This window comes from Copadichromis virginalis, linkage group LG10 (assembly GCF_057382275.1).
Source record: "Copadichromis virginalis isolate Kocher_CV1m ecotype Utaka linkage group LG10, C_Virginalis_male_GT1.1, whole genome shotgun sequence".
NCBI lineage: Eukaryota > Metazoa > Chordata > Actinopteri > Cichliformes > Cichlidae > Copadichromis > Copadichromis virginalis.
The window spans coordinates 23,170,230-23,182,930 of record NC_140627.1 but is presented as its reverse complement, the minus strand read 5'-3'; the positions used below and the strand labels follow the sequence as shown (position 1 = coordinate 23,182,930).

The following is a 12,701-nucleotide window of genomic DNA, read 5'->3' as shown; positions in this document are numbered from 1 at the left end:
CTGGAGACATGTTCAAATGAATCAAAATACTAGGGCTCTAAATGATTCCAAGTTGGCCTGTTGCTTAACAGGCACAAAGGGAAATTGTTCTTACTAGAGTTTAAGAAACACACCTTGTCGGCCATGTTAGTCAAGTCCCTGACATGCACACACCGACAAAAAAAAAACAGCCAAAAAAAAAAAAAACCCCCACACAAATGCACACACACACCTTTAGACTTGTGTGCAGTTGATTAAAAGCAGTGATACACCTGCAAATAGTTTATGCAGTAGTTTGTGTGCAATAAAACATAACATCACTTAATGTTCAAATCAATGGAATATTTCATGTTATAAAAGCAAAATGTTTTTATTTTCCTTTCTCCTCTTTTCTCTTGTGGTAATAAGACATTGGAGGAGTTAGAAGACTTGTTTCCATGACAACGGTGCTTACCAAACATAGTATATATGATACCAGCATCAGGGTGCTTTTGTGAAGGCTTGTGTAATACCCAGTGGTGCTGTCTTCATCCTCCCCCACAAAATTAACAGATTTACAGGCAAACAAAGTATCTGACAAATTGACACTACTTTGTTGTCACCCATTTCTTCCATCTACCAATCTCTTCCCAAATATATATATATATATATATATATATATATATATATATATATATATATATATATTCATTTATTTTTTATTTTTGCTGCTGTATTCAGTATATTTCTAAATAAATATTCTTCATATGCAGGATGTAGTTTGTGAACTGTTGAAAAATCGGAATATTTTAACTTAAATATGACCTAAAACATTGTACCACACAGGTCCTTAAAGTACATTAAAAAAATCAATTGAACAAATTAGAAGAAAATATTACACACTGGGCCAGATTTTCTAACAATTTTCACCTCCTTCTGGATGGGGAGGAGAGTATTTGAATGAATCACATGATTAACCAAAGCTTGCAGTATGCAGTTTACTGCACTATACCGAAAAATAGAATGTCTTGTTTTGCAACAGACATAGTCATGATAGTTGCCTCTGGAAGTGCTCATATATTTCAAATGAGAGGGGGGTAGAGGTTGTCAGAACGAGTTTGTTATTGGCGCGGGTGGATGGCTCAAAGCTGTGCACGTGGTGCTAAAGCTTTGGCTCTGTAGCTCTTCACTGAGTCCTCAAACCCCAAATCTTTAGAGCCTAGCCCTACAAATTTGTCTTCCTCAGTAATATTTTGTATATTTTCATGAGAAAGAGCAGAACTTAACTGGACTGGAGGAAAATCTCAGTACAGCACACATACAAGGATTTGTCTTCATTTCCAGGTAGCCAAATTACTTTTTATAGTAAGATGATGGTTTTGGGCTTTTAGTAAGATTTATACACAGAAATTGCTATATAATGAAAACATCTGCAATTTCAGATCTGTTACATATCACAATTGCATATGCAGCTATTAGCAGAACTTAGATCAGAAGTGTGTTAGATTAATATCTGGAAGTTACAAAATGTAATACAGTCTCTAAAAAAATCTTCTCACAGAAGAAAATAATGCAATAAACAAGAGTGATGCATGCATTTATGCTCGTGGTACAGAAACAATAATTTCATTAACACCCATGTGAGTCGGGAATGGGCAGGAAATAATGTTTGTCATTATAACATCATTGTAACACAACACAATAATTAAATAACACAATATAATAGTATTAATGTAATAATAATGTAATAATAACCCCCCTCTGGATAGGTTCTGTGCGTAACCTTAGTTGAAAGCTTTATCCAAAGAATGCCTGTCTCAGTCTACATGCCTTCACATAGTTCCCTTCTGACAGAAGAAGAGTAACCATTTAAATCATATAAAGCCTCCTTCGGCTATAGTACATCTCATTGTTCTGGATTGTCTCGCTATTGACCAAGAGAAACACTTGCATAAAAACCTGTGCTTACACAGTATTATTTTGGTTAGTTGGTTAGCTAATTTGCATTGTTTTTGATAGAATGAAATCATTTGGCTGTCGTAGTTTATGAATTAGTGTATATTAATCAGATTGCTCGAAGAGCTTTCCGCTCCCATTGGTAAATGTGGCAGCTAATTTGTCACACTTAGTAAATTTGGCCTTTGTTCTTTAGTTAGTTAAGAAAAATGATCCAATATTTTATATCTATGAAAAGGAAAAAAAAATCTAGGATTAATTGTATAATTGAAGGGGAAATTAGATACAGGTGCTTTCCATTAATGGATGTGAGTGTGTACTTTGTTTGCTTTTTGTTTTTATCAGGAACTACCAAAGTCTGCTTCTCAGAACACATTTTAGGAAGTAAATCACTCCATTAACAAATTAGATTTTTGAGGAAAAGGTTGTTCTTGCTCATCAGACTGGAAAGGGGTATTAAACCATGTTAAAGGGTTTGGAATGCTAAATGAGTCAGACTGTGTATAAATCGAGGACATTTAAGAGCATTGTTTTCTATCTCAGGAAAGGTCAACTAACAAAGTTTCCTACAAAAGCAAAGTAGACAAAAGTTTGGGATGGCACAAAGGAACCCAGGGTAGCTTCTAAGCAACTAAAGGTTTCTTTCACAGTGACTAATGTTTATCACCCCACCATCAAAAGAGCACAATGACAAAGCCATAGTCCTCCAAAAATGAAAAGTGTTGCCCATCTGCAGTTTCCTAAAGAAAGTAAAACCGATTGATGAGACCAAAATAAAACTTGTTGGTTTAAATGAAAAGGGTTTTGTTTAGCCACAAAGATTTATCACCATTCATGGACTAAAGCATGTTGAATTTTACCAGCAAATTCTAAAAGAAAATAGACCACATCTGCAAAAAGCATTAACAGAGAGAAGCAAGACAACAGCCCTCAGCACACATGTTGTTCTAAAGTAAAGACAATCCCCTTTGAGCAAGCACTTGTTGACAGGAGGAAGGATGAACTCCTTTCTAACATGAAGAAACCTCCCGCAGAACGAAGTTCGGGGAGGGGCAGCCATCTGCTGCGACCAGTTGGAGGGTAAAGGCAAAGTGAAAAGAAAAAACGAGAGCATAGAGAGACAAGGACAAAACAAACTATGGGAGAGTGAAGGCAAATATTAATGTAATGCAGTTGTGGCACACATGGTGAGGGAGGTCAGTGGAGAAGAAATTCTGAGCAGCCAGAGCCAATGGAAAATTTGGTCTTCACAGCACCATTTGCCGTGCATTCCCTTAGCCATCATTCAGTGCATAGCCTGCTTAGCATCTGGTACAGTGCAGAACATGGTCACACATAGATTCCTAAATATCTGCATTAATACGCTTAACAAGGCATAAAATGTGCTTTTCTAGCCCTCGTTTTCATAGCATGTATCTAACTGTAGCAGCATTTAGTCTTCATGTAGCCACTCTTCATCTGTGAGCATCACTTGTGTGGGTGGCTGTGTTTTATCCTTATACCAAACAGGAATTGAATATAGCCGTTTTCATCTGAAGCTGTCATTTGTTTTTGTTTTTGTTTGTTTTTGTTTGTTTGTTCAGCTTGTGCTTATGCCAAGTGCAATTATGCCATCCACGAGAAGCAGTACATTTCAACAATAAATGACTTCACAATAAATAACTTTGACCTACTTAGTTGTTATTCCCCTTAGAGACATAATAAGCACAAAAAATGTATGACCATGCACGTTGTGTTCCTAGTATGCAGATGCAGCAAACCCATTTAAGGTGCATTGTTTGCTCATGGCTGAGGACCAGTCGTTTATTTGGCTATGAGTAATGATAACATAATAATCATTCTTTATGGTCCATGTCACAGCACCCAGTCAGCAATGGTAAAGGCTTGTGAAAAGAGAGTGGGAGGACAGGGAGTCTGTGAATCATCACTTAACACTTCACCACGAATGAGGAGGAAGCAAAAAAAAAAGAATTCAGAATTATAAAGGGAAACCGTAACTTTTAATCTCAGTACAGCTGCTTTTGCTTCTTGGAGATGGTGGACACATGAATAAGAGCAGTGTGCAGTATATAATTGGATTACGGTAAATGATAGTTTTAGTCAGCTTTATAAGCTTGTTTTAGAAAGATGTTTAACTCAGTATTAATCATTTGAAACTAGTTGGACATCTTTTTTTAGGTTAGCTGATTGAGATTGTTTTTGTTTTAATATAGATTCTCTATTTGCATACAGTATGTGACTGTGATATAATGTGAAGTGTAGTAGTGTTTTATTTTTTGATGGCAGCTAGTCTTTACTCTTTAACCGATTTGTAAAAGATCTTGTTGAGGAGTGTGTGTGTCTGTTCCTGTCTAGCTATCTTTGTGAGGACCGAAATCTGCATTCTACTATACTTGTGAGAACCAACAGTCACTTGTGAGGACACACTCACCAGTCCTCACAAGTTTGATGGCCTTTTTGAGGCTCAAAATGTGGTTTTAGTGTCAGGGTTACGATTAGGTTGTGGTTAGGTTTAGGGTAAGGGTTAGGGTTAGGCATTCATTTTTAATGGTTATGGTTAGGGTATGGGGCTAGGGTAGGGGTCAGCAACCTTTAACACCCAAAGAGCCATTTGGACCCGGTTTCCACGCAAAAGAAAACACTGGGAGCCGCAAATACTTTTTGACATCTAAAATAAAGATAACACTGTATATATTGTTTTCTACTTTTATTCTTTGTGTGAACAACTAAGGTGTGTTGCTTATGAAATCCATGAAGTGCTACAGAGAAAATTACATTTTATTTATGTAATTAACACATTTGAACTCTTAAAGAAATATAACAAAAGGAAAGACACCCAGATGAACTAAAATGATCCATGTAGCAAGCAAAAACTGTTGTGAGCCGCCACCCTTATATCGCCTAATTCCTAATTCTAATTCTGCCTAAATATGTATTTTACCTGGTTAATGTGTGTGGCGGGGCGTGGTCTGCTGCGCCGCTGCAGGGGAGGAGGACGCACCTGAGCGGCACCCGCAATCACGCCTGTGCTATCTATGCTGTTGTGTTGGTATGTGTCGGGCTGTGAGCTGAAAAGCTACAGCCGGCTGTATGCGTACAGCAACCGTGTGTGAAAAGCATGTTCATGCAAACATTGTCGGGTCTGCCGTGATATGTTTACAATGGGACTTCTGCTCCTGAACCTCTGCGCACAGCGTCTGCAATTCGGGGCTGTACGAAGTCACTTTCATCTTTACGCAGGACTGTAAGCTGTCATCTGTGAGGCGTGAGCGGTGTTTGTTTTTAACATAGTTCACGGAGGAGAACAGCTGCTGATATAATGTGGATCTGAAGATCCATAATTGGCCTACCTGGGGGTGAAAGTCTCGATAAATGCACGGCGTTTCTGCGGGTGTGACGCTTATTTTGAGCGATGAAAAAATAATAGAATATAATTTTATTTTTATATTTCAATATCACAATAATCTTCCAATTTAGAACTACTAGTTAAAAAAAGAACTAACATAAATAAAATACACTTCAGCTAAATACTTTTCCCAAACCACGCGGAGCTGCACTTCAAGGACTAAAGAGCCTCATGCGGCTCCGGAGCCGCAGGTTGCCGACCCCTGGGCTAGGGAAACCATTATGTCAATGAAGGTCTTCACTAAGATAGCTGAACAGGCTTGTGTGTGTGTGTGTGTGTGTGTGTGTGTGTGTGTGTGTGTGTGTGTGTGTGTGAGATAAAAAGTGCTTAAACTGCACAGAATAAAATGCTTTATGAAACTGTGTGTGAATGAGTAAACATGACTTGTTTACCCATTCACACATGAAAATACAGGCCATTTGTACTGTAGAAACACGTTAAGTGCTTAATATGATTGGAAAACGTTATATAGATGCCTGTCTACTCTATATTGATGAAAACTATTTGCATGACTTATATTAGTGATGATTACTTATCCCTGTATGGCATAACAATTTACAGAAAGTTGATTTTTTTTTAAGCTTACAAAGGATTAGTATATGCACATATATTTACATAAAGATCTCTCTGTATCGGAGAGGGTCTTCTTTCACACTCCAGCTGTTCTGCATGATATTCCAGACCAAATTGGTGGATTATTTGCTGCTTGGGTTAATGTTATTTAGTTTGTTAACATATGCAGTAACTGCTTGTGTGATATGCCTCTCACTGCTTGAAATGCTGTGCTCCAGTTCCTCTTCTTCTCCATCTATTCTCTTCGCAGCTTTCATTTGTTCAGGGTGTAGACTAGCAATTTGATTTTCAGTAGCTGAAACACTGGGACACTTTTTAGTGTGGGGCATTTTAAATTAACACATGTATTTAAGCAGCTTGAAAAGCTATTGTAGCAGCTTGAAAAAAACATGTTCATGTTACTTCTGCTACTCTTTATTATAATTAAAATGTTTATTTGTTCTTATTTGAATAAAGTTATAACATCAAAATGCTTCATGAACAAAGCATCTCATTATACAATGTTGATAAAATGTGCACACTTTTTGTTTTCATCGATTTATGATAATGATCAACAACATGAGATTTGATGTCTATATTCTCTCTGTGTCTGTCTGCAGGAGTGACAACTGTCCTGACCATGACCACACTGAGTATCAGTGCCAGGAACTCTCTCCCTAAAGTGGCCTATGCCACAGCTATGGATTGGTTCATTGCTGTCTGCTATGCCTTTGTCTTCTCAGCCCTCATTGAGTTTGCAACAGTCAACTACTTCACCAAGAGGGGTTACGCTTGGGATGGAAAAAGTGTGGTGCCAGAGAAGGTATTTGACCCCTTTTTAAAAATGGTCTTACTTATTTAAAGTGTGCTTTTATTATAATAAAAACATTTTTTTAAAAGCATTACCACTGGTATCAGTACATAGGAAAACCTTACCATGTTACCGTCCTCTAATGTTTTTTAAAAACCCAAACAAGCAAAATATGAACATTAAAGTGTTTATTTTATTATTATTTTTTTGCACCAGCACATCACTTAACTGCTGATGGAACTGCATCAAGCAGGGAACATTTAATTATTGTCATCTAATAGAAAATGCAATTTGAGTAACATGACATGAACATTAATAGTTTAGTGTTCAGCTTGTGCTTTTCTGCTCTACTTGTCTCTGTGCTGCAGTTAGCAACAACATACTCTGCAGTCTCCGGGTGTTTTTAAAAAGGCCCAATGCTGATTATAAAGATGTTATATTTCTGACATTAAAGCTTTCATTTGGATATATGCCAATGAGAGCAATTAATATTTCCCAATTAAATACCTATTTAAACCCAGTTTGATTCACCAGGGTTTTGCATGCAACAGTGAATAGTGGTAGTTTGGGAAAGGATACAATAGCAGTGTGCGCAGTATTGCATCTCACAAAAAATGAACTCTTTATCCTTTTGCCTTTCTCCGACAAACAAATCAGCAAAAGAAAAAGAAGGAATCTCTCCTTAAGAAGAACAACACTACGGCCTACCCAGCTGCCACTGCTACAGCCTTCGCCCCCAATATTGCCAGGGACCCTGGATTGGCTACTATCGCTAAAAGCGCCCCACCACCCCCAACTGAGCCTAAGGAGGAGCCAAAGCCCAAGCCTCCAGAGGCCAAGAAGACCTTTAACAGTGTGAGCAAGATAGACAGGATCGCCAGAATAGCCTTCCCTCTGCTCTTTGGAACCTTTAACTTGGTCTACTGGGCGACCTACTTGAATAAGAAGCCCAAATTGCAGGGGGCCAATCCACACTAATCAAGTTTTTCATTCCTTTTAAACTATACCTGTAATTATTTCATTTTCTTATTCCTATAAACAGTGTTTATTTTCAGACAACATGGTGTCCATGCTGGTTTCCAATTCCCAGTTGTTGCATTGCTTCTATGTTGAACAAAATTTTGAAGATTTTGAAAAAACAAAATATAGGAAAAAAAAATGAAAACAATACAAACTTTTGAAAGAGTGTTGTTCAGGTCTGGGATGATGCTACTAGGAAAATGCTACTTTAAATATATAGCCAAGAGAATGCTATTCTACAACTGCACATAGCCCAAACTTGTTGAGAGGCATGTTTTTGTTGATTTATTTGTTACCTTTTATTTGATTCTACTTCATTTAAACATGGAATCACAGATACAGTGGGCATTTGTGTATATGCATGGACAGGACATCTTATAATTTGTATTTATTTATTCAAAATACAACTCATCATTGACTGTTGGCTTGGTTTATTTGACATCAGCAGCAAAATGCTACAGTCAGTCTCTTTCCAAATATCTTCCATTGTTTGTAGATGTTTTATGAGCCTAATTATACCATTCTCCATAATATGTTAGGATTTCTGCAATAGCAATAAAACATGTCTCAGTGGACACACCATTTATTTAGAGATCAAAAGATACAAAGATTCAATCATGGTTGTGATCAACATTGAAAAAAATATAGTAAGTTATTTTCACAGCATTGTAAATATCAGGTGTTACAGATGTCAGTATTATGTTTAGGCTTTGCAAAGTGTAACTAAAGGGTAATTGTACACATGGAGAGAAAAGAATTTTTTGGATTAATTTGTTTTTGTTTCCTCTTTATGATACTTTCTACAAAAAAAGAGTATATACTGGTCTAATTCATGCTTAAGTGACTGTTTTTCACCAAGTTAATGTTCCATTCAAAGCTGCTTTTACATTGGATTAAAATATTAAACTGTGTGCTTGTGTACACATTGACGGCAACAACATCAACAACAAAATCAGTGGTAAACTGACACTGGCTAGTTACGAATAAGAATGTAAAAAAATATATATCACAAATCATGGAGTGCATTAGATTTAGAAATAAAACACTCATTACCTATGTATATTTGTTTTTGTTTTTTGGGGCTTTTGACTACTTATGGTGGGGCCTCCTTTGTCAGAAACACCATTGGTAGGAAAGTTCTGTTAGCATCAATTGAAAAAAAGGGGCAGGGGCACATTGAGAGGGAGAAGTGCCTTTTCCATTTTCAGAGTTGAAGCTGTGAAGGCTGTTACTTTGGCGATTGACGGCACATCTGTATTTTCCATCCCACTGTGTCCCCTGACCATTTTTACCATATTCACCCCCATCCCCATTCAGTTAAATATTGAGACATAACACTCAGAAAGTACCAGCTACACTGCCTTCAGTATCACATGCCCGTTAGGACTCATTTGTTGCTGCTTGTCGGTGTGCAACAGCGAGAGACAGGGACAGAGACAGAAAGGGACAAAAGAGAAAGGAGACATTTAGGTGAAGTGGCATTGTAAGCTTACTTTAGCCAGCGCTGTGTTTCACACAGAGGAATTGTCTTGTAGTTCTACGATAGTGACAAAGATGAATCTATTTTTGTAGCATGATGTCAATCCCTCTTCCGAGAAAAACCAACAGAAATTAACGCCAGTGTGAAAAGAATGCTTTTGTTTTTGTATTGAAAATTGCTTGCTACCTTCATTTCTTTAAAAAACACACACTCTTTAGGGAAATGCTCCTTCTCTGACGTGGCATGTTAAGGTTTCTGAACAGTCCAATTTAAATTATGTTAATGTAGCAATATTAATTAGCAAGGGCTTTTCTTAGGACCTGAACCTGACACTCAGTCTGGAGTTGATATCCATTGTAGCTTTACACTGACCCCTCTCTACTTGTAGTTTCATCTGTATGCTGTACTTAGAAATTTATTCTATTTAGATTTTGTTAAAGAAAACAGGCATCGCATTGTGTGTCCATGCTGGGTTCTAAACCCTTTGGCTCGCACTCAAACTGTGTTTGATGAAGAATCAAGAGTGCTGGTGCATTGCGTCATATTACTGATTCAATGTCTTTTGCTGAATATATTTTACAGGGCACTAAACAGGCCAAAGGGCAAATTAGAACTGTGCAGAATTCTCTGTGTGCTTGTGCACTAAGGTGAAAAGATCATGCCACTACCAGAGGGAATCAAAAAGAGATTGGTTGCTGTTGCTATTGTCATTATTTGCATTATCATCATAACCAATATGGAATCTATCCCCTTATAGCAGACATCTTTACAAGCATATGCAAGCAGTCTACTGTTCACAGCCACTTAACCTACAAGCTTAGGGTCATGGAACTGCAAAGTTCAGGGTGAAGAGTTGTATAAAGATATTTGAATTCTAAACTATTGTATGTATGTTTAATATCATAAAGAAAATCTATATATATATATATACATATGTAAAATACTTAATGCATATAGTATTTGATTCTATCAATGAAGATATTAGCTAAGATGATGATGAATATTGTTTGTATTATCAACCTATTGTTATGCATTTTGCACATTTAGAACAATAACATTACATTTATGTAGTCAGCTTCGTGCTATGCAAGGACAGCTTTCAACCACATCACTGACCTTCTTTCCCTGACCATTGTGCTTCAGATTTACAAGCTATTACTACAAAAAAAGGAAAAAAGCTTAGCTTTTATATCAGCTGTGCACCCATTAGCATTTTTTCTTCTTTTTTTTCTCTAACCATGGCTATACAGGGTGACATCAAAGAAAACAGTGGATTATCTCTTTTGTTAGCGCTTTGGATTTGTCAGTGGTTGAAGGGAAAATGGCTTTCATTGTTGATTGCACTTTTTCTCCAGAGACATGCAATAAAGTGATTGAACTGGAAAACCAGGAGCAAAACCGTAACCTTGTTAATAACATTTCTGTTAAGTTCTTGAGCTTATTTGTCATTCTAAAAATGGAGGCGGGTGAAAATGTTACTTTACTAAATAGATCATTTTTTTTATCTTTTGCTTTCCAAAGCTCAGTGATATTACAGGAAGCAACAGTGAGTTTTGTTTCAAGTTTGTAAAGCCCCGAGTTCTACTCCAAGCAGAATGAAACAAAGGATCATTTCCAAATATTTTTGAGCGTGGTCTGTCTAGGTAATGCTCCAGAGAGAATGTGATATATGAGGCACAGTGCAATCATGAGCTTCCAACCTTTACCCTTACACTCATAGGCAGAGCATACATGTAAATATCACATCGGTAGGCACATCAGTCATTGATTTCATTGTTCGATGCAGTTCTCAGCAGCACTTGCTGTTCAACATTGAGTCTTTGGTTATTCCTAGATACCTACTGGAGTTTTTCTTGTATTTTTATCAAACAAAATATGTTCTGATTTTCACTGAAATGTAAAAAAAAATAATTTTCTAAAGCACAAAAGTTGACTAGGGTAGAAGAGATAAGAATGACACTGTATACATATGGACATCAAAGAACAAACACAAAACGCACACAAGCTCACAAACCTACATACAGTTCATGCTGGCAGTTCAATGATACTGACAAAAGGTTCTGGTGGATGTAGATGAACTGGTGAATCTTCTGTAAATGTTTTGTTTCTTTTGGTTATGATATGGCCCTGTAAAATCTGATTCTCTGCATTAGTCTTTAAATAAAAAGAAAACAAACTAATGTCATGGCTATACTTCTGTCTCTGTGCTATGTGCTACCTGACCAAGGCTATGATAGATTTTAAAAGTTAGACCTTGTTTTTGAGTGTTTAATTAATCATAAGAAACATTCTCCTGATCATAATTAATAAGATATAGAAATAAATAGACTGTGTATGATAACTGGCATCTGGTATCGGGCATGTGAAGAAATCTGAATGATTCAATTTTTGAGCTAAATGGCATTTAGATGATACCTGTGGGAAAGAAGGGTTACGTTAGCTTTATGTGGACAAGGGGGCAGAGGGATAGAAGGTGGGACCTCACCTAAAGGGATTGGTGCACAGGTGATTTTTGTTTATGTTGGCAGTTTACTGTTTGGACTTCATCTGGATTTACAAGATCCAAAGAAGACTTGCTCTTAGATGACTAAATGCGGCAGGATATCACAAGCTATGAAGATTTGTTCCAACCATATAAAGTGAGTGTAACTCTCCCACGGGCAGAATAACTCATAACACACCTCATTTATTCATTTAGTTGCACCACAGACAGGATCGGTCAGGAGACCTCGGACAGCTGAGCTGTTACGCACAGAGTCACAGTTTTCAGCTTAAATCATTTGTTACGCAGCAGCTGTCTTCTGAGTCTCAGCCCCGATCACAGCTCTTAGGACATTTTAAGCCTGATCCATTTTGCTAATATCAAAAATACATATTTTTTGCAGTAGTTTCAGCAGTTTATATTAGAAAAAATGGCGATAGATAGATAGATAGATAGATAGATAGATAGATAGATAGATAGATAGATAGATAGATAGATAGATAGATAGATAGATAGATAGATAGATAGATAGATTTTGAGGCCTTTTATTGTGTTTATTGCTAACTAGCAAGTGTTAGCATACAAACAAAACCACTGCTTTTGATATGATATGATAAAAATGATAAAAACATGATAAAAAAGATCTTTCTCAAAATAAGCATCCTGTCACTGTAACCTGTTTTCATTCCAAGAGTGTCTAATAACTCGTGTTCATAAAGCTGCAGGCATCACCTGTGCATGTGAAGTAATATTATTTGCTTGTGACTATCTGGCAAGAACAGCTATGTTCTTCAGCATGTTTTCTCCTGAATATTCCCTCTCTGCTCTCGCTGCCTCTGCTCACAAGCCTCCACCTCATCCTCGTCTTCTCCCACCGTGCCATGAGACTTCAGGTGCAGGGGAACGTGCGCTTCTTCCTTAAAAGCATGTGAGCTGCCAAGTCCTCAGGCTGTTATGTAATAAAGCTGCTTCTCCCTGGCAAGAGAGCAGAAAGAAGAACAATTTTTCCCTCTCTCTGTGTCTCTCTGCATAGTTC

The 12,701-nt window shown here is 37.2% G+C and overlaps 1 protein-coding gene across 5 annotated transcripts in view; it reads left to right on the top strand.

Moving 5' to 3' along the window:
• gabra1 (gamma-aminobutyric acid type A receptor subunit alpha1) overlaps window positions 1–11,376 on the top strand; it is a 37,315-nt gene extending 25,939 nt beyond the window's left edge. For all 5 annotated transcript variants that reach the window (XM_085470727.1, XM_085470725.1, XM_085470724.1 and 2 more), the window contains 2 exons: window positions 6,493–6,695; window positions 7,341–11,376. In XM_085470727.1, coding sequence (XP_085326853.1) covers window positions 6,493–6,695; window positions 7,341–7,661 — 524 coding nt within the window. In that variant the 3' untranslated portion in view covers window positions 7,662–11,376. The remainder of the gene's footprint in view (window positions 1–6,492; window positions 6,696–7,340) is intronic.
• The last annotated feature ends 1,325 nt before the right edge of the window (window positions 11,377–12,701 follow it).